Raw genomic sequence first — 26,317 nt, 5'->3', positions numbered from 1 at the left:
TTGCTCTCCCAGTACCACAGTGCTGTCTCCAGAAAGGGGCCCCACTTCCAGCGCGTGGAAGCTCGTAAAGCTAACTTGGGTGATCAGACGTTTGCCGGCTAACAGACCTAGCTTTGGCGGGCTCTGTAGCCCCATGATAAAGTTGTTCTTTTTTTTTTTTTTTTTTTTTTTTAATATGAAAGCCATTAGTAGGGACATTTGGGAAGTTTTATATCCAATCTGAATTAAAAAGCCCCTGGCTATGAAGTGTAGTTTTCACTTACAGGTAAAACATACGTTCATGAGAATTCTAATAGAAACCACAGATGTCCCTTGCATCCAGTGTAGCTAGTCGTCTGTCCTAGCTAGTCGTCTGTCCTTTAGGAATGCCGTGTGAACAGCATGGAGCAGTACAGACAACATGTACTCCTGGTCATGGGGGTGCCGCTGGCTGGTCTGCTGGCTTCTCCTGTTCCGTCGGCACAGCACCGTAGCTGCCCCGACAGGATGGTGTGGGGACAGCTGGATGTGGATCATTACAGTGGCACTTAGGTCTTATCACATCTTCTGTTCACGAGTAATGTTAAGCTAAAAAGTGTTGCTCCAAGAGGTATGAACTCAAAGTGGTTCTCTTTGGATGGTGAGCCGTGGGTAATTTTTAAATTCCTTTTTACTTTCTTGTATTTTTTTTTTATATTGCCTCTCAAGACTTTCATGATTTAAAAAAAAAAAAAACTTTCTGACCTATTTTGGGGGATAGTTAGAAGCCCAACCAACTACTGTAGCCATTGTGATATTAGAAATGTTACTTTCACATAAAATTCCATTTTTATTTCTTAATCAATTATTTTAGGCTGTGTACATGATGCCAACAGAGGGTGATGATTCATCCAAAAGCGTCCCCTTAGCATTACAAAGAGTGTTCTACGAATTACAGCACAGCGATAAGCCTGTAGGAACAAAAAAGTTAACGAAGTCCTTTGGGTATGTATCAGATATCTATCTGCCTTTCTGTTCTGCTTCCTTCTGCAAGGAAGAATAAAGAGCGCATAGTAGGAGAATCCAGAGTGTAGTGTAGGCATTTAAGTTTTAAGTCCATCTGAGTGTTTTTATCACCATATTTTTGCTTTGTCCTGTTGGGACATAAAGGCTCTTTCAGAGTTTTGCTTGAGACCTGGTTCTCCACCTGACAGCATCCTCTCACACACAGCAAGGTGTTCAGAACAGGACAAAGCTGTGAAGATGTTGGTGGCCTGATAAAATCCAATATATCTTTTAATCTGGGCCCCCCAAAATAAATAATCTCCTCAAAAAATGAATTGAAGAATAATGGCCGAGTATGCAGTTTACCTCCCCCCCCCCCAGTTTACCTTTATAAGTCTGAGTTGCCTAATTTGTTCTTACTTGAAATTTGGAAATTTAAATATAAACGTTCCTTTTCTCTTTCCAAGGTGGGAAACTTTAGATAGCTTCATGCAGCACGACGTTCAAGAGCTGTGTCGAGTGGTAAGTTCTGCGCTGTAATCCTGCACTCCTTAACATTGGCTATTGTGAAGCACTCTCAGAAGTGGTAACCGAGTCAAAGCTCAGGCCTGCTTCACGCCAGTGCAACTCGGATGCGCCCATCCTTTCTCAGGACACAACCAGGCCAGGAAGGAGAGGCAGCATCCGTCTCATTTTCAAGCCAGAAAGCTTGAAAAGAAAATTGTTGGAGAGGGCAGTATGAGGGGAAACTTGGATTTCAGTAGCAATAGGTAGTAGCATCGTTTGAATTTGTTGAGTTGGTACATCTGCCTGAGTTACTAATCCGAGGAACCACAGATCAGCTTAGGTAGCTGTCCCGAGCTCTTGAGCTCTCTGCTTCACTGTAGAATAGTGCTTCCGTTGTTACTCTGTAGCGTCCAGACTCCTGGGCACAGAAGTTCTAACTGAGCAGCCATCTGTACAGGTGATTATCCCCAGAACCATCTTTAGGCACTAGCAAAATCCCGTCCCTCCAGTTGTAACCAGAGACACACAGACACACACACAGACACACAGACACAACATGAAATGGTTATTCAAGGTGATTGGCTGGGCAAGGTGTGTTTTCTTTTTTGCAGCACTAGCTGGATTGAATCCAGTTCATTAAATATCCATGGACAAACCAGTCAATCCTGTTGACAGGCTCAACCTCATTAATCTCTTGGTGTGGACCAATACGAGTTAAGTTTAGTGCTCAATTTACATGCTTTTCCACAGAGGTAAAATGAATATAAAAAATGCTTCTAAAGGCACTACAGATTACTAATTCATTCCAAAGGCTGTATAGAGGTTAATCTCAACTGTTGCATGTAGATATTTTTGTAAATATCCAACCAAGAAAGAAGACTTTGTATGTTTTCATAATTGCATGCTAAAGGTCATAATATTTATAGTCTAGATCTTCTTTGACCATTGAAATTTCTTAGTCAAGTTTCAAATTATGGTGTGTTAATTGAGCATAACATTTTCTTAAAGTGAAAACTTTCTCTTCCAGTTGCTTGATAATGTGGAGAATAAGATGAAAGGCACGTGTGTGGAGGGCACCATACCTAAATTATTCAGAGGCAAAATGGTGGTATGTGGTTACCAGTTTTCACCAATGATTTTAAACGATTTAAGAATGCTACTATTTTGACAATCAGTACTTAAGCCATCTTATTTTCCTTATTTGTAGTCCTATATCCAGTGCAAAGAAGTAGACTATCGATCTGATAGAAGAGAAGATTATTACGATATCCAGCTAAGTATAAAAGGAAAGAAAAATAGTAAGTTTTGAACGTCATGGCACAACCTTTTGCTAATTTCTGTTTTGGTTTAATACTTCATTTCCCCAAGTGGTTTTTGTTGAAATAGGGCACAGCTAGAGAACATTGCCCAGCTGATAGGTGTGCAGCTACCCACGTGCACACAGGCTCGTGCCCGCACACAGGTCAGGCACCTCAGCATTTGCAGCACAGAGGTTGGCCCTTCCTGGCCATGACCACCTCTTCTCAAAGGAAACCACTGTTTGGGCTTTTAACACACACACCCCAAAAAAAACACCCCCCCCAGGTTATTTTTGCATGTTTAAAATATAAAGATCAGATCGTGTTGGATATAGCCTCTGTTTTGCATTTCCTGTGCTCCACATCCTATGGACGAGAGAAGCAATAGTGTAATGTTTTTGCTGCTTTCCAGTATTCCACATGAGGAGTATTCACGGGTGTTTCCAGACCACACCTTCCTTGATAGACATTTGGGTTTTCAGGGTGTGGCTGTTGGGCTTGAGGCTCCCCCACCGCTCTTGGGCCCGGCTCCCATATGTGTTTGTGCGTTCACGGTGAGCGTAATTGTTGGCTCTAAGGCGGGGTGTCCATTCAGAACATGTTCATCACACTGAACATCATAGTGGGAGTATGGGGCTGTCTCCGCTTTAATATATGTTCCCCTGAAGGGCAGTCACCTTGTCACCTCTCCAAGTGGTTGCTGGTCTTTGGGATATCTTCTTGAATGTCAGGAGTAGAGTTCCTAGTAACTTAATGTCCTAGTTGACCAGTTCTGTCACCTGTGATTTATGGATCTGTTTCTGTGGATTTACTTTTCTCTTCATCGGGGGCTGTTTTCCGGCTTCCTTGCATGTCTGGGCATCTTCTTGGATGCCTGCTATGGTAATTCTTCTGTCATTGGGTATTGGATGTTCTTGACCTTTGTTCTGGAGCATGTTGAGATGACTTGGACATGGTGTAGTTCTTTGGAGGCTGGTTTTCATGCCGTCAGATGGGAGCTCCACAGTGTTTAGTTAGGGCTACTGGTGCCTACGGCTGGGCAGCGCCGTTCTGGGCCTTCTGCCTGGAGCTTCACGTACAAGGAGGCTTTTCACTGTGGCTGGAGGGAGCAGAGCCCCCATTGTCAGGCAGGTGTAAGCTCTGGGGACTGTCATCCTGTCCTGGGCGGTTCCTCCCCTGGCCTCAGATCATGTCATCCCTCTGCTTGCTGATGACCACCCCCCAAGGCTCCAGGAGAGCTTTCCACAAACTGCTACTGCCGTCTTCCTGTGCACTCTACACTACAGAATCCAGCTGCCTTGGGCCCTCAGGCTCTCAGGAGATAGGGCCCCATTTGGGTTTCTTTCCACACAGTGAGCTGGACAGTTGAAGGGCCCTCTGAGGCTCACAGTCCTGTGCCGCCCATGGTCCAGGGTGTGAACTTGTTCAGCACAGGAGAGAGAGTTGAGCGGGTGCCAGGTGGGCAGGAGCAGGGAGGAGGGGGGGTTCCACACCCACTCTGGATGCTGGCCTGGCTGCAGGTAGAGCCGCTTCCCCATGTGGGGCTCACCTCTGTTCACTCTTTGAGGGGTGCTGCTCCTTTAAGGGCATTTCAGAGTTTTAGTGAAATCAAGCCTTTCGTTCTTTGCTTTTTATGTTAAGAACACCTGCCCTGAAGTCATAAGATATTCCCTTAGTTGTTGTTGTTTTATCTTTTCTATTTATACATAAGCCACCCAGAATGGGTTTTTTTTTTTTTTAAAGATTTTATTTATTTATGAGAGAGAGAGGCAGAGGGAGAAGCAGGCTTCATGCAGGGACCCCGACGTGGGACTCAATCCGGGTCTCCAGGATCAGACCCTGGGCTGAAGGTGGCACTAAACCGCTGAGCCACCCGGGCTGCCCCCAGAATGGGTTGTATGCATGTGGTAGGATGTCAAGACTGATCCTCCACATGTGGGTCTCTGGTGAACCCATCACCTTCTCCCCTTGCTCTGCAACTTTGTCAGCAGTCAGGTGTTCATATCTGTGTGGATTTGTTTTTAGACTCTTTCTTCTGGGACATGGGTCATCCTTGCACGAATTGTACACCCTCCCCCACACCCTCCGGCATTACTGTGGTTTAGTTGACCAAATTGTAAGATGTTCACAGTGTGCGTTGTGATTTTTCTGGACATACTATGAAAGGAGCACTCCATCCTAGTGAGCACATTTATGCCTGTACATCGTCCTCTTTGTGTGCGTGTCAGAGCATTTGAGTTCTGATCTCGTAGCGAATTTCATTTACTCAACAGGAGGTTAGCAGCTCTAGTCCCCGTGCTCCCCATGTGGTCCTTAGCCCCAATTCATCTTATTACTTACTGTCCCAGCCTGTCCCTCTCGTCCCCACCTTCCCCTTCTCTACCTGTACTGTCTTGATTGTAGCTTTGGTAAGTGTTTGGGTCAAACTGTGCGCTTTAATGTTACTTGGTCATGTTAAAGTTAGTAAAACATTTGACTCCACATTATCACTTGCAACACCCTGAAGAAACCGTGTCTGTGTTCTTAGAGGTTTGGGGCTCCTGTGGAGCAGTGGCAGGGTCACAGTGGGTGTTGGTGGGTCTCGGGCAGAGGCCAGGAGCTGCGGTTCTCTGCTTTCCTCCAGCAGGCCCAAGTAATCGGGACGGTGGTGTCACCATCAAGACTTTAGTGAAATCATTAGCTGACTTTCTTCTCTTTCTCTCTTTCAAGTATTTGAATCATTCGTGGATTACGTGGCCGTAGAGCAACTAGACGGTGACAATAAATACGACGCCGGGGAACACGGCTTGCAGGTAACGTGGGAACTGTGTGCCACCTTACCCGCCACGGCACTCACTGTGTTTCCACATCCTCTGTGTCACTTGTGAATGAAACAGTTACTCGTACCTTTTCATGCGCTGCTCAAGTTTAGAGCTCAAAGGATTTTATTTCTTAGTGCACACACTGTATTTTGGGGCCTCTGATTGTGCAGCTGCTCAGGTGGGCCTGGTGCACGAGAGGCCCTGTCCTGGTGCTCTGTGGTGTTGTCTCTGTTGCATCCGAGACCCCGTTCCTCACCTCACTGGTGTCCCTGGGAACTTTCCCTCAGCTTCCTGTTGTTGTAGACTTTCTTACAGACTTTCTTATTTGCTCGGGCTCTGCTTTTGCCTCGTGGTGTACTTTGGCACTTATATGTGTGATGTAGTTAGTTTTCTTGTTTACTTTTAAAGATTTATTTATTCATGAGAGTTTTCTAAAGGATCCTTATTTGTAGAATGAGCAGCGTGTTTTCCCTTGCTTGTTCTGTGAACACAGGGTGTCCCTGCTTGTCTTCCACAAGGCCTTGCGGGGACTCTAAGCTTCTGGCAGTGCAGTGAGCGTTATGGACAGGTGACTGGTCAGTCCACAATTGGGTGGAGAGACATGGACTATGATATGTTCCTGCCTGCCAGTCAGGCGAATGAGTGGGTCAGCAGCATCCTCCAAGATGCAGCCATCCAGAGTCTGTGTTGCAGGTGCATAACCTGGACATGTGGGCTCAGCCAGTTTATAATTTCCCAGACCATCCTGTGTTTACCATACCAAGCTTGCTAATTTACAGTTTGTGGCACTGATGTGCCTATTTTGCAGTTGGCCACAGATCTGCTCTTCTGCTTAGGCCGCTCAGGATGCTGTGTTGTGGATCAGAAAGTCACTTTGCAAGCATGCAACCAGATTCGCTTAGGGAACACTTTGGTCAACTCACAAGAATTGCCTTGGTCCACACTGGATAGTTTGGGGTCTGAGTGAGCAATACATATTTTGGAATCGTAGCCTCAAGGGACCATGGTAGGGAAACAATTCTTTTATTGTCCTTTAAAGTTTATCAAAACCATGCCACTCCTTTGTGTGGCAGGAAGCTCCTGGGTTTTCATTTTTCCAAAGATAATTTGTCCTCTTAATTACACTAATGCGATGTCAAAGAACCTTGTCTGTGTTGGTTCTTCCGACTGGACCTAGCCAGCCCCAGAGGGAAGGCCTGAATTGGAAGCTGAGCTATGATGAGAGCCCCCGTGGTCCGGTGGTGGTTGGGTTATCAGAGGGTTATTTACAGGAGGAAACCAGAGTCGGCTGAGGTGAGGGCAGGGCTGTGGGAGCTATGGAGTCGGTTGGTCCCCTCCAGGGGAGGCCTTGTTCAGAAGCAGGGCACATCCCACTCCACAGAGGCCACATTGCTAGTGTGAGGGTCTTGCTGCTTTTGAGTGAGGACAGTCTTCGGAAGTGGGTTGGACTGTAAGCATCCAGTGCGCACTCTGCAACATGTGCTCTGAATTGGAGGTGCTGAGAGCCCAGGGGAAGGAAGCCGGTTAGTAGCGTCCTCCTGACCCCTACCTCTGAGCACCTGTGCTTATTCCAGCCAGGTGTCTGGTTTTTTGTTTTGTTTTAAAGATTTTATTTATCCATGACAGAGAGAGAGAGAGAGGAAGGGAGGGAGAGAGAAGCAGGCTCCATGCAGGGAGCCCAATGTGGGACTCAAACCTGGGTCTCCAGGATCACACCCCCGGCCGAAGGCGGTGCTAAACCGCTGGGCCACTGGGGCTGCCCCAGCCAGGTGTCTGTAAGCACAGCTGATCTCACGTCATTGTAGTCCTGAGCTTCTGCTTTTCCCATTATTGATTTTTGGTGTTCTTTTCATATTTCTTTCCCATAGTGTTTAATGATTGTGTAAAACAGCCCCAAGTGATTAAGCCCCAATTTGCTTAGCCGTTCCCCTGTTGTTGGGCATCAGAATATAATGCAAAGTAAATCTCTCCCATGCAAGCTACTGTAGCAAACCTGAGAGAATGATCTAAGCAGAACATTTTACATTTTTTATTTTAAAGATCTTATTTATTTATTCATGAGAGAGAGAGAGGCAGAGACACAGGCAGAGGGAGAAGCAGGCTCCCTGCGGGGAGGCCACTGTGGACCTCGATCCCAGGACCCGGGATCATGACCTAAGCCGAAGGCAGACACTCAACCACTGAGCCACCCAGGCCATCCCTTTATTTTTTATTTTTTTTTTTAATTTTAATTTTTTTTTTAAAGATTTTATTTATTTATTCATAGAGACACAGAGAGAGAGGCAGAGACACAGGCAGAGGGAGAAGCAGGCTCCATGCAGGGAGCCCGACGTGGGACTCGATCCAGGGTCTCCAGGATCATGCCCTGGGCTGCAAGCGGCGCTAAACCACTGCGCCACCGGGGCTGCCCTCCCTTTATTTTTTAATTGCAGTGTCATCGATGTGCAGTTTTAATATTAGTGTCAGGTGTGCCACATAGTGATTTGATGTTTTACATACATTAGGAAGTGCTCACCACAGCACAGTGTTGCCAGACTCTGTCCCTATAATGTACTTTGTATCTGTGACCTATTTTTTAACTGGAATTTTGTATCTCTTGATCCTCCCTCACTTGTGTCACCCCTCCCCCACCCCTGCCCTCTGACAACCACCAGTTTGTTCACTGTTGATAAGCCTGGTTCTCTTTTTGTCTTTGGGGTTTTGGTTTTCTTTAACATCTTACTTATTTATCTGGGGGGGAGAGTGTGTGCATGTGTGAACTGGGGAGAGGGAGGGGGAAATAGAATCTCAAGCCGACTCCCCACTGAGCATGGCGGCCAACACAGGGTTGGATCTCCTGACCCTAAGATCTTGATTGGAACCCAAATCAAGAGTTAGACGCTTAACCAACTGAGCCATCCAGGCTTTTCTTAAACAATTTAAAAGCACCCCTGCTGGATACCTAATAAACCCCTTCCTCTCCCACCAGATTTCACTGACCACTATTGCTGTCCTTGTTTCAAGGACTAAGTAGGGCTGAACTAAACTTGCATTTCTTTTTCAATGTTCAGGAAGCAGAGAAAGGTGTGAAATTCCTAACTTTGCCACCAGTGTTACATCTACAGCTGATGAGATTTATGTATGACCCTCAGACGGACCAAAATATCAAGATCAATGATAGGTAATCTATAGTGGGATGTGAAAGTTAAGATTGAACATCGCCTGCCCTTGGGGGTCAGTCCCAGTGCTTTATTTCGTCTGTTTATGTTTTCAGTTCAACTCTGATGTATTTCGGTCTCTCTCCTGCCTCAGTATCCCAAGAACTATGGTTTTAAAGGATAATTTCCCTTATGAGATTTCAGAAGCTGCTCCTCCCATAGCTCCCTCTTAGGGAACACCAGCCCCCTCCACACTGTGGCAGGAGGAGGTCCCTGAGGGGAGGGTGCATTCACCAGAATGTCACTGTTACCTCAGGAGTGGAATTTGATGTTGCTGTATTTGTTTAAATAGGATTCTCCAATACTTTCTAACCTCTCAGTTGGCATTGACTTCTAGAATATGCTGGAATTTTCAGGAAGATGATGTAGATGTATGTGTGTGCTTTATTCCAGGTGTTTTCTAGATTCCTAAAATGCCAGGTTAAAAAAAGTGATAGTACATAACTACCTTCCCTGGTTTAGAATATATAAGTTTTGTCCTGGTTAGTTTGGGCACAGGATAGAGGTTGGTTATTCACCAATCAAACTTGAAGGAGGATGGGATCCAAATTATTTGCCACCAGCCAGGTCTTTGCTCTTTCATTCTTGCCCATCACTGTGGAATCTATAAGGAACTGTCTCCACCAGACCTCACATACTGGCATCTTGTAGACTAAGTCCACCCTGCTCAGGTGTTTCATTGGGTCCTTACCTTGCTTTTGTTTCTGTTTTTATTGGCATTAGTTGCCAGCGTTTAAAAAAAAATCATGAGATTTCGCGTAAAAGCCCAGATTCCTGGCATCCTTTAGGAATTTTGAACATTTGGCATCCCAGCCAGATTTGCTGAGGGCAGCATTGGGCTAGTGCCGGGACAGTTGCCCCTTCGGACTATGTGTACACGCTCTCCTCTGAGTCCTCGCCGGCCCCCTCTCAAGGCACTCCTCGTGACTAATTTTGACTGTGTTAAAATATTTATGGACCCTGTAATCTAAAAATGAATCGAGTTCAGGATGTGTTTAGAAATCAGAAGGTTATAGGGGATCCTTTCTTACATATCTTCCCCATTCAGATTCAATTTCCCATGTTTCCCAAACCTACAGTATATCCTCTGTGGTCTGATTCCTGGACAGCTGGAATTATTTATTAATAACATTTGGAATTACGCACATCCTAGAAAAGTCATGGTGTGTATCCATCACAAGGCTGGCTGTTGTGTAATACCCTCAGCTTAAAATTCTGTTAGGCATCTCAGTGCATGTAGAAGCATTTCCATCTACCTAACTTCAAATTTTGTACTGCTGTATGGAGAATTAACTTGTTCTAATGAATAGAAGCTACCTTAGAAATCGTTCAGGGGCCTCCTGAGTCACATTGATACTTCCTTGTCCAAATAAAGATGAGTCAGTAAATTAGAACGCCTAGCAATAAGTAAAGCCTAAAGGGTAAATAAACTATTTCACATGTTAATAAACCTGGATTTCTTTTAAAATGTTTTTCAATAGGTTTGAATTCCCAGAACAGTTACCACTCGATGAATTTTTGCAAAAAACAGATCCTAAGGACCCTGCAAATTATATTCTTCATGCAGTCCTGGTTCACAGTGGAGATAATCATGGTGGACATTATGTGGTTTATCTAAACCCCAAAGGGGATGGCAAAGTAAGTGCTGGGCAGGGGGCAGAGTTGGATGTGATGGCATGTAGGGCATTCACCCTGACGCTCAGCTTCGCCTTTTCCTCTTCCTGCCCGATTGCCTGGGTAGCAAAAGATTTCACCCTGGGCTCTGATTTATCTGTGTGCTCTCCTGCATTAGTTGCTGATACTTAAAGGTGGATAGTGAATTAGTGATTGTGCTTTGTGTATGCCTCTCCTTATTAGTATCCAATGTTGGACCTTTATCCCCTCATGTAAAGTGAGGCACAAATTTTGTACTTATGAATACCAGCAGAATAATCATCCACGGCCTGGGGCCGGGCAGGCGAGGCAGTGATGATTTGCGTGCCTGGTTGTCTGGAGTTGTGATGCTTCATCTTCCCCTGGTTTGCATGGATCTGCTCTCAGAGTCTTCCTGAGAGGACGAGGGTCTCCTTGGGGTCTGTGTCCAGGACCATAGGGCCAGTGAAGAACGAACAGAGGCCGAGCCTGCCTCACTCAGGCTGAGATTTGGTAGAGGGACCCACACAGCACCAGACCACGATGAACCTTTCACTGCAGGATGTAGCAGCATGTAAAATGACTCAACCCACAATGAAGAGATTGAAAATAAGTATTACATAGAACTCTGCTGATTTTTTTTTTTTTTAAGTCAGGTCCTCACTTGGCTGTGGTATGTCATGAGATAGGATCAAATGTCTCATTTAATTTTATAGCTATACCGTAAAATTTCCATTTTACTAGCAGAGTTGGGTGTGCCCTGTATGATTTTCTCAAATCTGTAAAGAGTTGTACTGGCGGTAGATTGAATCTAAATTGAAATGGGCCGTTGGAGTATATGACAGGGTCGCCATCAGAGGCACCTTCACGGTTCCGGCCGAGGTGCCAGTGAGCTTCGTGAGGGGGGGCCAGTTGCCTGCAGCCGTGCCCGGGCCTGCACACCGTCACCTCACAGGTTGGAGGAATACACTGCCTTTTGCTCCGTGTGCTTCTCAGAGCGCTTTATCTCTGCCGCGTCTCGTTGCTTCCCTCGCCAGTGGTGTAAATTTGACGACGACGTGGTGTCCAGGTGTACGAAGGAGGAGGCCATCGAGCACAACTACGGGGGGCACGACGACGACCTGTCTGTGCGGCACTGCACGAACGCATACATGCTGGTGTACATCAGGGAATCAAAGCTGAGTGAGTAGAGCTGGGGCGTGCCCTGCGTCCCCGTGGCCCTGAGCTCTGCTGCTTGTCCTCGTGTGGCCTCAGTCACGGCGTCTCCGGGCCAACTGGATGGCGCGTGCGGGTTCTTATGTGGCCTCGAGGTCCCTAGTAACTTCACTCGGATAAGATTGTGTGCTGACCACGACAGGACCCTGGGGCCTCATAAGAGTGGTGGGGGGAGGAGGTGGGAGACAGAGAAGAGAGCCTGTACACAGGTGAGCAGGGCCACATTTGTCGTGCAGGTGAGGTTTTACAAGCTGTCACCGACCACGACATCCCCCAGCAGTTGGTAGAGCGACTCCAAGAAGAGAAGAGGATCGAGGCCCAGAAGCGGAAGGAGCGGCAGGAAGCCCACCTCTACATGCAAGTTCAGGTCAGCCAGGCTTCCGCGGCGCTCTTGCCTCATCAGGGCGGGGCTGCCGCCTGAGCATCTGCACCTGAGGGGCCGCTCAAGGCCCCCGACCAGCAGTGCTGTGTCAGGGTGTGGATGAGGAGCGCAGGGGGGCAGAGAGGGGAGCACCTCAGGAGGGGTGCACGGGAGGGCGAGCTTCCAGTGGGCCAAGGAGAGGTGTGACTGGTGATGGGCAGGGAAGGAGAGCTAGACGGGGAGGTGAGTTTCCAGACGGTTTGGCTGCCTGGTTCGGTTGCAGTATTGGGAAGCAGCTGTTGCTTTCAGCAGGTTGGTTGCTGGGGAAGAGGTGCTCGCGCACGCGTTCTGACTGCGTGGTCTCCAGACGCTGGCACGCAGCAGGCCTCTGGCTAGTGCTCAGGGAAGGGAGGAGTGGCTGTGTGGACGTGGAGCTCTTGGCACTTTGTAACTGAACACTGGATTCTGTCCTTCGTCATCCTGATGTTTTTCTCCTCGGGCCTCCCGAGGAAGGTTCATGGAAGCAAAAGACCAGCTCTTCCTTGCGTTTTACTGTGGAAACTTTGTTCTGCTTGGGGTGGTCTCCTGGCATTTGTGCGTCCGTTGGGAACTCTGTTGTGTGTTTTCTTGTGTATTTTCAGATAGTCGCAGAGGACCAGTTTTGTGGCCACCAGGGAAATGATATGTACGATGAAGAAAAAGTGAAATACACTGTGTTCAAAGTATTGAAAAACTCCTCCCTGGCTGAATTTGTGCAGAACCTCTCGCAGACCATGGTGAGTGCCGGTCGTGCTGGGGAGGGTTGTTTTGGCCTCCGGGTGCTGCCTGCCCTCCTTCCTAAGTGGACGGCGTGGCACCGGGCATTGAAGCCCTGGCACTGGGAACCCTGAAGGCCGGGTCTCTGTTGTCCACGTCAGCAGGGAGAGCTGTAACGGTCTTTTCCCTTCTAATCCTAGAACCGTTACATTCCTACAGAATTAAAATATGAGCTTATTTTGTTTTTAATTAATTTATTTTTGACTTTTTTTTTTTTTCAGGGATTTCCCCAAGATCAAATTCGATTATGGCCCATGCAGGCAAGGAGCAATGGAACCAAACGGCCGGCAATGTTGGATAACGAGGCAGATGGCAACAAGACGGTGAGGGTCACGGGCGCCGTGTGTCTTAGTTGGAGTCCCGGGAGGTGCTGGGGACTGTGCGCTGCTGTGGCCTGTCGGTCTGCCTCTGGCCCACCTACGTGCAGGCAGGTGTGGTCTTCGCTCTCACTTAGCTACTGAAATATTCTAAAACCGGCATCTCTTCTGGAAATAGATGATTGAGCTGAGTGATAATGAAAACCCGTGGACGATATTCCTGGAAACCGTTGATCCAGAGCTGGCTGCTAGTGGAGCCACGTTACCCAAATTTGACAAAGATCGTAAGTGCTCTCCACGCAGCAGAGCTGGCTTCCCATACCAGTGTCTAGACACACACGGGGTTAGGCATTCCTCCCTTGCCAAGAAGTCTGGTTCCAGAAATGTCCCCCAACCCCTCCCCATGCTCAGGCTTACTGGCGAAGCCCGGTGGGCCTCCCAGACTACTGGTGGCGGGAAAGCGGTGGCACCTCGCCTGGTGCCGTCCAAGGTGGAGGTGCCATCCGAGGGCTGGGTCCTCATGTCCGCCCTTGCCGCATGCCTCATGGGGGCTGCGACAGAGCAGGGCTGGCAGCCTCTTCCTGCCAAGGGCCAGGGAGTGAATATTCACGCCTGGGAGCCACTGTGGGCCACTGTCCAAAGGCGGCCGCAGAGAATGCGTCGGCGAGCGGGTTGGCTCTGTTCTGGCACAGCGCTGTCTGACCCACGGCAGATGGGTCTGCTGACGCTCGCCGTAAAGTGCTCAGTCGTTTGTGCTGACAGACACACACGCTGCCATTTTCTCATGGCGACGCTCAGCTAGCTAGTTGGTACCTGGCCTGGAAAATAAGACGCCTCATGAGTTCACTGCCTCGGATTAGTGTTTCCCAGGGGCTCGATGGTCGGAGTGGTGCCGTAGTCCTCAGCTTAGCCTTTTGATTAACCTCGCCTGGTACGTTTCGGGTGCCATAGGCTGTCATTTTGATTGCCACTAAGCTTACCATTAATATTTTTAAAACGTCATCCCAAGTGTTAAGATTCTAACAAAACCTGTTTATTAACCTTATAGATGATGTCATGCTATTTTTGAAGATGTATGACCCCAAAACACGGAGCTTAAATTACTGTGGGCACATCTACACACCAATATCCTGTAAAATACGTAAGTCCTCACTGCACTCACCCCTGGAGCTGGTCATGCTGAAGTCTTGGCCCATTACAGCTTTGAACTCTGTTTTCCTTGAACCCAGGTGACCTGCTTCCAGTTATGTGTGACAGAGCAGGATTTATCCAGGATACTAGCCTTATCCTCTATGAGGTTTGGATGGCTCATTTTTCCATAATCAGTGTATCTGTCCTGGGTGGTTTGGGGAGGGCTCTTGTTTGTTCTGCTAGCCCTGACTTGGTTGTCATGGGAAGTCTGCCACAAAGTGGTGGGGGCCTCGGGCGGGATCGAGCTGAAGGTCACATCTGAAAGTCTCGGATTTTTCCTCAGTAAGGCTCACTGATCATTATGTCTTTGTGGATTGTAACGTTCCCATTAGCGTCTTCACTCACTAGAAACGTAGGGCAGAGAGAAGAGGATGCTCAGGGAGGACATTAGACAGATGCTCACCTGCAACCACTCATCTTGTTTACTGTAGGAAGTTAAACCGAATTTAACAGAGAGAATTCAGGACTACGACGTGTCTCTCGATAAAGCCCTTGATGAACTAATGGATGGTGACATTATCGTCTTCCAGAAGTGAGTAGTGTTTGAAGGACTCTATCGCTTTGTACTAGGAGCCCCAGAACCAAGAAACAGAACTGGATTGAAACCCTGAGTTACATTTTGTTTGAAGTAGCTGAGAATGTTGACAGAAGTCGGCCTTCTCTTGGTTTGTGGGGGTCACAGGCGGTGAACCTTTCCCTCATTTGATGAATGGTCTCAGGTCCTAAGAATCAGCGATGAGCATGGCAGCTCTTAGGAGGATGGTTTCCCTTGCCTTTCACGTGAGGTTCCCCGGTGTACACGTGCAAGCGTTAAATCCATGTGCATGTCAAAGCAGCAGCCCTGCGGTCTTAGACACCTTGTCTGAAAGCAGCCTTTCTCGTGCTCTTGAAGGAGCCATCTGGCTGCGGCATCCTGCAGCACTGGTTGTGGGGGGCCCCCCGAGTGCAGTGGCCGAGAGCGGGGCTTGGCCAGGTAGTGAATATTTTAGGCTTAGCGACGACTCAGCCTGGCTGCCCTAGTGTGACAGTGGTTGCCTGCCAGCCCCTGGTTAAGGAGCGCATGGTCCGGAGTCCTTCCCTGTGCGTGAAACGTGTTTGTATCGAGTCGGGGAGCAGGCCGTCTGCACTGGGGCTGTGCGAGGCTCAGAGCACACACACAGCACCCTCGCCTGGGATAGACTCCCAGCATCCTCGAATATTAGTCGGAACTTCTGTGCACACCTGTCCTGTGGTTTGAGAGGTGATGCCAGTTTGCTTTTTACCGATACCCCTGGCCTGGACTTTGGTTCAGTCCGGAAACTGTTTCTTTCTCCCCCCAGGGATGACCCTGAGAATGATAACAGTGAATTACCCACTGCAAAAGAATATTTCCGAGACCTCTACCACCGTGTTGATGTCATTTTCTGTGATAAAACAATCCCTAATGATCCTGGATTTGTGGTTACATTATCAAACCGAATGAATTATTTTCAGGTATTTGATAAATAAAAGCCCTTTCCCCTTCAGATTCCATACCTGAGAGCTTGTTATTTTTAAAAAGAAAGGGTTGCTGAAGAGGCTGATGGGTTTGGTTCTGGAAGAAGGGTAACAGCCCCGTAGTCTGAGATGGTTCGGGGGCGGGGGGGTGGGTAGTGCTGGCGCTGCCACGAGGCTAGCAGCTGCTTGTCACCCTCCCGGCCCCCACCCCATCCACCTCGGCATAATTCGGTTTCAGAGATGATTGTTGTTACAGCCACTTGGCCTCAATTAGAACATGCCATTGGAAATTAAACCTGTAGTCCTCACCATTAAATGTGAGAAACCCTTGGGGCACCCGGCTGGCTCAGTTGGAGGAGCTCAGAGTCATGAGCTGCAGCCCCACGTTGTGTATAGAGTTTACTTAAGTAACCTTCAAAAGAAAAGGTGGCACCTGGGTGGCTCAGTCGGTTAGGGGTCTGCCTCTTGATCTCAGCTCAGGTCTTAATCTCAGAGTTCTGGGTTCAGGCTACTTAAAAGGGGGGAGTGGCACAAAAATCCTTTAACAGCTAATTTCCCCTCCCCATGGGGATACACTGGGGAGTTTATCCCTGGTAGGTGGTGGATGTTGAGGCCATGTAAATTCAGACTGTTACATTTCACATTTTTTTAAGAACATTGGGTAAATGGTTAATGATAAAGTTTGTAAGCAGATCTCCGTTGATTCCCCAAGATGAGCCTTCTTTTCTGACTTTGGGTCTCTTCCCTCCTCCCAGGTCGCAAAGACAGTAGCACAGAGACTCAACACTGACCCCATGTTGCTCCAGTTTTTCAAGTCTCAAGGGTAAGGCACGCCCGCGGTCACTCGCTGTTGGTCTGTACTGCAAACCGTCCACAGTTGACCCGCGTATGGTGCAACTACTTCTCTAATAAGTAGCTGGCCACGGCAGCTGGCATGCCATTGCTTAGTTTCCAATAGTCGTCACCACGCATGTCCTGACCACACTGCTCGCAGATGTCCTAGTAATCGGCAGCCTCCTCTAAAGCCGGGCTTCCGGTAGTGACAGCACCCACACGTGTCCCATGCATCGAGATGGGGCCCGTCCCTGCCGTGGTGGCCCCGCACTGTGTCACCATTGCTGAGGGCGCGCAGGTGGGCCGCCAGAGGGATTTGGGGCTTGGGAAACAGGAGTCTTGAGGGAAGCCAGGCCCAAATTTTGAATGTAGGCATAAGGCCAGAGTTTGCTTTTATGCTCACTTGTGGATATTTGTTGTAGGCAAATAAACAAGTCGTTTGTTGTATATGCTGTTTTCTTGTGCAGCTATAGGGACGGCCCAGGTAACCCTCTTAGACATAATTACGAAGGGACTTTAAGAGATCTCCTACAGTTCTTCAAGCCTAGACAACCTAAGAAGCTTTACTATCAGCAGGTAGGAGTCCCATTTCATGTAACCATGGGTCATAAGGAGAAGGCTTGGGTTTTGTGGAAATGTATCTAACAGTCTCTCTTTTCTTACTAGCTTAAGATGAAAATCACAGACTTTGAAAACAGACGAAGTTTTAAGTGTATTTGGTTAAACAGCCAGTTTAGGGAAGAGGTATGTGCTTTCCAATGATAGGATTTTTTTCATTGGCGTGTGTTTCTGTCTGTCTAGCCCTTGAAAACTAAAACAGGAAGGTGTTAGAGGCCCTCTGTCCCCCTCCTGCCACCACTGCCGCTTCTCGAACCATTTCTGCCTCTGCCGGCCCCCTGGCCGTGAGCAGCCAGCCTGAGGGCGGGTGGGTGCTGGCGCCCACTGTTAACCGAGGGCGTGCCTGCCCACTTGAGTTGGTGGTTTTAGAAAGTCTGTCCCTGTTTGCACTCAAGTGTTTCGTTGTTGTAGCTCTGCCAACCCTGTGCCATAAACATGCTCTTTGGGGCTGAACCGACAGCCTGAAATCCTCAGGTCCACCTGTGGTCACCACGTAGGCTGACACTGTGTCCCGTTGTCACTTTGCTGGGACAAGCAGGCTAGGAGATGGCCCTCCGTGGGCAGCGTCCTGAGAAGCTGTCCTATAAATGGCAACCTTTTTGCATCCAAGTGGCATTTCTTAAACTCTCCTCCGGGCCTGGGGTGAGGCCCTGGGTGTGGGGGCGACAAGGGCAACAGTGGTGGGTAGCCAGAGACCACTGAACGTCTCTACAGTTTCTTCTCCAGCCAAGTGGATGGGTTCAAGCACACCCCTCAGGTTTTCTTTCAAATTTTGTCGTTTCCTAGGAAATAACACTATATCCCGATAAGCATGGGTGTGTCCGGGACCTGCTGGAAGAATGTAAAAAGGCTGTTGAGCTCGGGGAGAAGGCGTCAGGGAAGCTTAGGCAAGTATTTCTGAAGCCGAATGTGGCCGGGGGTGGGGGTGGGCCTGGCCCGTGGCGCAGAGCGTCAGACCAGCTTTTGGCCCGGCTTTCGTGGCAGTTTATAAATATTTCACAGTTAAGCCATATCCTCCTTCCCGTCTCCTGATTATTATTAAGCTGTCGTACACATGAGGTGCAGGTAGAAAAGCCACACGTGGTGAAGAGGATACAGATGGAATATCAGCTGGAAGTGGACAGAGCTGCTTTTGGTTGCATTTGAGAAATCAGGGCACTTCTGATCCATGTCGCTAATGCTCCGGCTAAAGACAGAGGCCCAGGCTTGATGGGCTGGGCTTGTTTCAGAGGCAGGCATTCTTCTCCCGGTGCCCTGCCGTCTGCTCACAGGACACAACAGGCCGTGAGGCTATTTGGTTCCGGGAATGTTTGCCCCGTGATATTAATAAAAGAATGAGATCCTTATTCTCTAATGGGTGCGGGAGGAAAACACCCCCCAGTCCCGCCCTGTTGGGAACCGTTGTGGGAACGATGTGCACGGTTCCTGGAGACTTGCTTTCAGCTCCATCCCTGTGCCCAGATGGGGCCGCCAAGCAGGGTTCTGTGTGCTCCCCAGGGACGCCTGCATTTTGGACATTTCAGCTCTAAAAGGGAGAAAATAGGCAAATGTCAGTAGCTTTTTACTAAAGAATTGTTTCAGGAAGCTACTTAACCTTCCTTTCTCTCACACAAATTGATGTGGTTCCCCCCTCTTGTGTGCAGGCTGCTAGAAATCGTAAGCTACAAGATCATTGGTGTGCACCAGGAAGATGAGCTGCTGGAATGCTTATCTCCGGCGACGAGTAGAACGTTTCGAATAGAGGTAACCGGCCCGTCCTCGCCCTCGTTGGCGCCCTGGCCGGGTGGGACGGCCACCCGCCTGCCTCCTCACGTATCACCGACTTGCAGACGTGGCCCAAGTGTTTATGGTACCAGTAGAGGTGATCCCTGCAGTTAATTTTATTCTTCCAGATTTTGAGAAATTAATGTTTTATTGTGATACAATAGACGCAAAATTTTCCATTGTAAGCACTTTAAGGGTGTACAGTTCGGCGGCGTGAAGCCCGCTGACCGTGTTGAGCGGCCTCCTGCTGTCCATCTCACAGCTGCCCGCCTGCCCTGGCACCAGCATTGTCCCGTCTCTGGGTCTGACTCCTCGGGGTCCACATATAAGGAAGGATCGCAGAGGATTTGTGCTCGGGTGTAAATTTTAAATATGGGCCCCAAGTAAATGTGGTCAGAAGCTGGGCCTCCCTATTGATTTCAGAGCAGCTGAAATTTCCATAGTTACTGGAATAGTCCATTATTTGGTCCCTGAAAATCCAGAGCTTCCTTTAAAAATGCAGAGAGCGTCCAGCTCTTGAGTTCTTGTCATTCTTGGGGCAGAGATAGGACCTGACTGCCTTGTTGGAGCAGCGAGTCAGAAGCAGACGCGGCGTTTGTCCTGCATAGACGGAGTCGCTCAGCTCCGTGTGTCTCCTTCCGTGTCCCCAGGAAATCCCTTTGGACCAGGTGGACATAGACAAGGAGAATGAGATGCTGGTCACCGTGGCACACTTCCACAAAGAGGTGTTTGGGACGTTCGGGATTCCATTTTTGCTCAGGATACACCAGGTGAGGGTGTTTGGTAATCAGTCAAGTATCTATCTGCTCGCCAAAACGTGACGTCTCGTGGTACCTTGAGATTCATGCTGCTGAATGTGGCCTCCTGCCCCGTGGGCTGATGATGGGCTTTGGTGGCATCCACAAAGGGGCACAGGCGAGTGTGTGCACACGTGTCCTTTACCGTTCGTAGGGCGAACATTTCAGAGAAGTCATGAAACGGATTCAGAGTCTGCTAGACATCCAGGAAAAGGAGTTTGAGAAGGTAACGCACGTCCTGGGCACTTGCGAGGGAAGTAGGGGCAGCACCCCGAAATCTTGGCTCATGAGGCAGCCTGGACTCTGGCCAGAGGTGTGTGTTTGCTCGTGCCCAGAGTTCACGGAGGAGGGCCCCTTCTGTCTTTCAGTTTAAATTTGCCATTGTGATGATGGGCCGACACCAGTACATAAACGAGGATGAGTATGAAGTGAACTTGAAAGACTTTGAGCCCCAACCTGGTAAGAGCCCTCCCGCGGCCCCGGGGTCCAGTTCCGTCTGAGGCAGGGAGGAACGGCGTGTGACCGGGGTTCCTCTAGGACACAGGCGGGGTGGAGGTGCCCGTGGCTCCGACAGGATGCCCCAGGAGTGTGGGGTGTGCTCGGCCGCTGGCCCTGGGCTCCGGGGTGGCCGTCCGTCCGGTCTCAGCTGTGTCTCTCTCTCCACCAGGTAACATGTCTCATCCTCGGCCTTGGCTAGGGCTCGACCACTTCAACAAAGCCCCAAAGAGGAGTCGCTACACTTATCTGGAAAAGGCCATTAAAATCCATAACTGACTTCCTTACTCAGTGTGTGCAGGGCGAGGGGCCGTGCGTGGGTGTGTGCCCCCTTTTACCAGCCTAGAACTTTGGTACACGTGCACTCTATCCGAAGTCTTCAGCAAGAGGATTTGCTGCTGATGTTAATTTTATTTTGTTGAGGCTGTTCAGTTTGGCTTCTCTGTATCTATTGACTGCCCTTTTTGAGCAAAATGAAGGTGTTTTTATAAAGCTTGGATGCCAATGAGAGTTATTTTCTGGTAACCACAGTGCAAGGCGACTGCCAGCGTAGCAGGGGAGCAGAGGCGAGGGCCACGCGGCTGTGGCGCGAGGCCTCTCATGTGTTCGCAGCCAGCGAGGCTGCCTGGCTGCCTTCCTGGGGCCGCGGTCACCGGCCCCTGCGGCCGCTCGTACGTGTAGGCTCGTCTGACATATTTCCCTCAGTTCTACTTGCCATGACCTTTTGTGCATCTGTAAAGGCAAAACAGAGAAACTCACAACCTAATAAATAGTGCTCTTTCCTTCACTGCGTGTACTGTCCCCCTTCCTCGGTCCCCCGCCCGCTGCCTGGTCTCCGTCCCCGTGTCCTCACTCTGCCAGCCGCCGCCGTGCTGCAGCCCGTTCGCCACGTGGAGGCCCCGAGCACCAGTACACACCAGTACAGTCCCGACAGGCAGTCCGGGGGCTTTTCTGACATTGAGAGCCCCGCCGAGTACGATCACGGTGTCCTCTGCTGCCCCTTCTCCACAGTTGACTCACGCGGGGGAAGCAGTTGCCCGTAGAGGTTCCTCGAGACGGAACAGACGGAAGGAGAAAAGGAAGGAGAGCCTTTTAGCAAAGAGGGCATGCTCACTAGTCAGTAAGCTGTTGACTTTGTAAAAAAGTTAAAAGGAAAAAAAAAAGAGAAATGAAATTGTATATTTAATGAATGAACATGTACAATTCGCCACTGGGAGGAGGTGACTTTGTTGGGTGCATCTAAGTGACTCTCACCGATGTCGATATTCATTGTGTGTAGTTTTATTTCAGTCCCAGCCTTGTTTCCTTTTATTTTGGAGCTAATGCCGGCTGCGTGTCTAGTTTTGAGTGCAGTAAAATAGAATCAGCAGATCACACTTATTTTTCATCCTTTTCCAGGATTTTTGTTTGTTTCTGTAGCAGCAATGTACACCAACTCTTCCTGTATATTGCCTTTTTGCTGGAAAATGTTGTATGTTGAATAAAATTTTCTATAAAAACGACAATTCGGTGAGTGACGTGGAGGTTGAGGGAGGCCCATGTCCCCCCACCGCCGGTCATGTTGCTCACCCGACAGCCCTGGTTTCCTGCGGGTATTTGATGCTGCCTCTTCCTAGTTAGGTCTGAGCTCAAGCAAGAGGAGGTTTTCCAGGGGGATCCTGGGCACAAGCGAGGCGACTCGGAAATACTGCCAGCACCGTGGGCGGCGTAGCCCTGGGGAGCCGGCCGCGCGGCCCACCCGGCACGGGTTCCTGGACTCTGGGCTGGTCTGTTTCCAGGTCCAGGTGTAGGCCTCGGGCCATAGGGAGGGTAGGTGTGTGCAGGCCGGCGAGGATCTTTCTCTGTGTGTTTGACGTTGAGCGTGAAGGGTTGACGTTCCGTTCAGCTGGACTTCAGTTCTGGTCCTGGCCGGGTAGCTGGCACAGCGCTTGCTCGGGTTATCAAGGGACTTTTTACAAAAGACTTGACGGTGTGGCCCCGTGCGTTTACTGCTCCGTTCCCTCCCAGCTCTGGTTGGGCGTCTGAGCTCACAGTGTTTGTGGGGGGCACAGCGGAGAGCAGCTTCTGCTCACTCTACACCCCGAGGATGTTCCCATCAGTTGACAAGGAGGAGCCCCTTGGGAAGCATGATGTGACCTGTGACCTGCAACCTGGGCGCAGTGGGCGGAGAAAGGCGGCCTCAGTCCACCCGTGAGCAGCATACCAGCCTTGCCATCTCCTTCCAGAACAGTCCCCATAGGCAGGAAGTGCCTTCCTGGGGCGATGGAGGTGGCCAGAGTGTTGGCCTTTCGCTAGGAGCGCCCAGGCTGCGGTCCCAGGGACCACCCCTTCCAGCAAGAGGGGGCGCCTGTTGCTCCAGCGCCCAACAGCGGGATCCGCGGGCCTGCCCCTGGGAAGTGCGGCTCTGGCGCGAGATGGGAGCCCATGTCTGGGATGGGACCTACGGACGGTGGGGTCGGGACCGTGTCTTCCCGAGCAGGCCTCAGGCCTTTCCTGCCACCGTCTCTGCTCTGAGGCATGTGGTTGAGGGCTGCGTGGCTCTGGGGACGGAGACCTGGGGGGCGCTGGCCGTGGGCACCCCGGGATGGGGGGCTCCACGCCGCGGGAGCCTGGAAGCAGCTACGTACTGCAGGCAGCACACGGCCGAGCCCGGGGTCCCGCGGCACCTGGTACCGACAGGCAGAGGCCGTCCAAGCTCGCGGCCCCGACGTGGCAGGGAAGGAGGCCTGTGTGGCGGTTGGGCCGGTGGGGAGCCGGTGCCCAGGACACCCCCTCACGGACAACATGGGGAACATCTCCGGCACCTCGTGGCCCGCAGAGTGGCATGGGGGCACTGTCCCTGCAGCCTTGGGGGCCTGCTGCGCGCCTGCCCCAGCAGCCGAGCATCCGCCCGCCGTGTAACTCCAGGTGCCACAAGCGGCCAGCGTGTGCCGCGTCGGGAAAGCCGCGCTGACCGCTCTTGCCCGCGTCGGCGTTGCTCAGCCTGACCTGCCGTCCCCGCAAAGCCTGCGGCGCTCCTTTCCAGGTGGGAGCAAAGCACAATCGAGACCAGCTTCCCGGCGCCCTTCACCTTGCCGCCCTCCGGGAAGGAGCTATGCAGACTCACCCTCCCCGCCATCCTTGAGGGAGGCCGTGAGGCCAGGCCCCGGGGGCGTGGAGAGCCATCAGAGCAAGGCTGGCGGGGAGGGCCCCCACCAGGGGCGCCCCGAAGGGCCCTGCGCTGGATCGAGGCTGCACACGCCGTCTGGCCGGAGTTGCCTTAGGCTCAGAGATGTGGTAGGTGCTGGCAGGGAGGGTACCTCGGGGCCCCGTCCTCGCCGTGGGGAGCTGGTCCAGGGCCGCGTCTGGCTGCTGCGGCGGGGGGGCTGGTCGCCTCCAAGCCTGGCCTGAGTGCCCCCCGCGCCCCACCGCTGCTCAGCTTCCTGAGCGCTCCAGGCTGGGGGCTCGCCTGCACCTGCAGGCCGCGCGGGGTGGGCTCCGGTCCCGTCCCTGGGCTTTGGCCAAGCGCGGGGGAGAGAGTAGCTGAGAAAGCTCCGTCAGCCACCCTGTAACAGTCGTCACCATGGAGCACGCCGTGCAGCCTCCAGGCAGCCCAGAGTGACCAGCATGTGCCACCTGGTGGGGCTCCCCACTTGCTCCGTGCAGACCTGGCCGCCTCAGCCCCCACCCCCCGAACATCGAGGGCATCCCAGGGACCCACTCGCCCCTGAAGAGGAGCACGGCTATGGCCGAGCCAGGCCAGTGAAGGAGGTCCCCCAAACTCAGCACCCTGCAAGCAGTGCCACGTGTACGTCGAGAGGCACCTGTCCTAGGACCGGCCGCCGCCGCCCGTGGATGTCTCCGGGAATCCCAGTCAAAACCAGCGAGTTGCTTAGTGAGCCCGGAGTCCGTCCAAGAGCCTCGAGGCGAGTTCTGCAGGTGCATCCAGCTCCGGCTCCAGCTCCAGACGGTCTTGGCCTCGTCAGCGGAGCCAGGCACGCCGGTGACTGTCCCCACATGGTCTGGCCGCCTCTGCACAAGCATGCAGCTCCTCCAAACCGGAGACGGGCCCAGTCCCAGGAAGACTCCCCTGGGTGCTGGGGGCCGGCGGGCCTGCCCTGGCCTCGCTCCCCGCTGCCCGCCTCCCCCAGTAACGGCGACCTGCCATGTGTGGGATGCGCCGTCTCCTTCAGGCGCCGAGCCTAGGTGGGCGGCCACCTGTGTTGTCCGCCTGGGGCCCTTCTGTCTCCCTGGGTGCACCCGGCCGGCCCGCTGTATCACAGACGGGGGCTGGTCCCTTCCTACGGAGTGCCCCCCATGGGTCAGATGCTTCACCTCGTCCTGGACACCTTGCTGGGAAGGAGGAGCTGGCTCGGGAACCAGTGCTCCCCCTGTCCTCCAGGGCCCCTGGGGTTTGGCCGGAGGCCTGGCTGACATCCAGAGGCAGAGATCCGGCCCCAGAGCTCGTGCAGCCCCCTGGGTAGTGTGACACCAGGCCAGGGCTGTCCCCACAGGCTGTGTGACCTCGTGAGGCTTCCGGGAACTTCTTCCACACGCACACACGTGCACACACACACACACACACCCTCCCATCTCTGCTGCAGGGGGACAGGCCCTGGACCTGCAGCCGCGGTGGGTCACTGGAGCCGAGGGCCCTTCTGCCTGGGCCTTCACGTCTGTAGGACCGGGGCACCCTGCCCTCCCCGGGGGGTGATGAGCACACAGCAGGTGAAGTTCCTTTTTTTTTTTTTAATTTAAAAAAAAATTAAATCCCAAGAAGGGCACTCCCTTCGTTCCCTGTCTTTCCTGCCCCCTGATAAACCCACTTCCTTTCCCCCTTCTCTAGGAAATGCATTTCCATTGAAAACGTGGGTGGATAACCATCTTATTTTGCGAAATAAAGTTCCTTTGTGGGGGGGAGCCTGGCTGGCTCCGTGGGAAGAGCATGATCTCAAGGTTTGTGAGCTTGAGCCCCTGTGTTGGGTGTAGAGATTAGTTAAAAATAAAATTATAGGGATCCCTGGGTGGCACAGTGGTTTGGCGCCTGCCTTTGGTCCAGGGCGTGATCCTGGAGTCCCGGGATCGAATCCCACATTGGGCTCCCGGTGCATGGAGCCTGCTTCTCCCTCTGCCTGTGTCTCTGCCTCTCTCTCTCTTTCTGTGACTATCATAAGTAAATAAAAAAAATAAAAATAAAAATAAAAAATAAAATTATAAAAAAAAAAGACCCACAGCCCTCCATTGCTTGTGCGCCAGGTTTCTGTATAGGCTGTGCCCGCCCTCACCTGGTCCCCTGCAGACCCCGCGTGACCCCGGGGGATCCTGTTTGCCAGCTCAGGGCCTTCACTGTCCCAAGCACTTGCCAAAGCCCCTGGACACGTGAGGCCGTGGCTGCTGGGAAGGGACGGGAAGGGACGGCTTGACCGTGCTGTGGATTCCCTGGGGTCGGGACACCGCGGAGCCCGAGAAGGGGCACCGGGGACCAGGCTCCCCGAGATTCGTTCACCGTGGCTACCTGAGCACCCGCTGTGTGCCAGGCGCCTGGCCAGCCCTCGCCCGGCCCTCCCTGCGCCAGCAGGCACCCAGCAGGATAGACGTGGGCAGACAAGCGGCATTTAATGGACATTTATTTCGCAGACATTCACAGGCGACGGTAGCGGAAGAGCTCGTGCTGGCACACGGGGCACGTGTGCTTCACGTCCATCAGGCTGTCCACACAGAAGGGGAGGAGGCAGCAGCCCAGGAAGCACCTGCAGCCTCAGGAGCAGTGGGATGGGGGTGCAGCCTCGACGTCCTCACCTGGGCCCCCCGCCTGCCCTTGCGCCTGCCCTGCCCGTCCGCCCCACAGGCAGCCCTCCCCCAACCCAGCAGGCTATCTGTCCCTGTCCCCCTGGATGCTCAGGGCCCCTGGGGGGACAAAGGTGGTGCACTCACCCAAACACAAAGAAGCCTGTACACAGCAGCCAGGTGAGGGTCCCCGGGACCGGGTTGGTCACTGTGATGATGTAGTTCCCGCAGTAAGGACATACGGACTGTATGGGGGTGGCAGACCCCAT

At 51.5% G+C, this 26,317-nt stretch overlaps 2 protein-coding genes across 3 annotated transcripts in view; one reads left to right on the top strand and one right to left on the bottom strand.

Annotated features, from left to right (window-relative positions):
* Positions 1–21,069, top strand: part of USP7 (ubiquitin specific peptidase 7) — a 61,936-nt gene extending 40,867 nt beyond the window's left edge. For both annotated transcript variants that reach the window (XM_055339693.1, XM_055339694.1), the window contains exons 7-31: positions 833–963; positions 1,431–1,485; positions 2,498–2,578; positions 2,678–2,768; positions 5,478–5,560; positions 8,620–8,729; positions 10,248–10,404; positions 11,436–11,580; positions 11,850–11,980; positions 12,616–12,750; positions 13,012–13,113; positions 13,286–13,391; positions 14,156–14,248; positions 14,337–14,404; positions 14,730–14,830; positions 15,618–15,771; positions 16,530–16,597; positions 17,076–17,184; positions 17,275–17,352; positions 18,013–18,113; positions 18,870–18,969; positions 19,641–19,760; positions 19,942–20,013; positions 20,156–20,246; positions 20,455–21,069. In XM_055339693.1, the coding sequence (XP_055195668.1) occupies positions 833–963; positions 1,431–1,485; positions 2,498–2,578; positions 2,678–2,768; positions 5,478–5,560; positions 8,620–8,729; positions 10,248–10,404; positions 11,436–11,580; positions 11,850–11,980; positions 12,616–12,750; positions 13,012–13,113; positions 13,286–13,391; positions 14,156–14,248; positions 14,337–14,404; positions 14,730–14,830; positions 15,618–15,771; positions 16,530–16,597; positions 17,076–17,184; positions 17,275–17,352; positions 18,013–18,113; positions 18,870–18,969; positions 19,641–19,760; positions 19,942–20,013; positions 20,156–20,246; positions 20,455–20,561 (2,589 nt within the window). In that variant the 3' untranslated portion in view covers positions 20,562–21,069. The remainder of the gene's footprint in view (positions 1–832; positions 964–1,430; positions 1,486–2,497; positions 2,579–2,677; positions 2,769–5,477; positions 5,561–8,619; positions 8,730–10,247; positions 10,405–11,435; positions 11,581–11,849; positions 11,981–12,615; positions 12,751–13,011; positions 13,114–13,285; positions 13,392–14,155; positions 14,249–14,336; positions 14,405–14,729; positions 14,831–15,617; positions 15,772–16,529; positions 16,598–17,075; positions 17,185–17,274; positions 17,353–18,012; positions 18,114–18,869; positions 18,970–19,640; positions 19,761–19,941; positions 20,014–20,155; positions 20,247–20,454) is intronic.
* Positions 21,070–25,902: 4,833 nt separating this feature from the next.
* LITAFD (LITAF domain containing) lies at positions 25,903–26,317 on the bottom strand. Its single transcript, XM_055340679.1, has 2 exons — positions 26,196–26,317; positions 25,903–26,011 (listed from the first exon to the last, which is right to left on the bottom strand). Exons 1-2 carry the CDS (start codon positions 26,315–26,317, stop codon positions 25,903–25,905), a joined length of 231 nt encoding a protein of 76 aa, XP_055196654.1.

Source organism: Nyctereutes procyonoides, unplaced genomic scaffold (genome assembly GCF_905146905.1).
Source record: "Nyctereutes procyonoides isolate TBG_1078 unplaced genomic scaffold, NYPRO_anot_genome, whole genome shotgun sequence".
NCBI lineage: Eukaryota > Metazoa > Chordata > Mammalia > Carnivora > Canidae > Nyctereutes > Nyctereutes procyonoides.
Note: the sequence above shows the minus strand (reverse complement) of the source record. Positions and strands in the feature narration are given on the sequence as shown.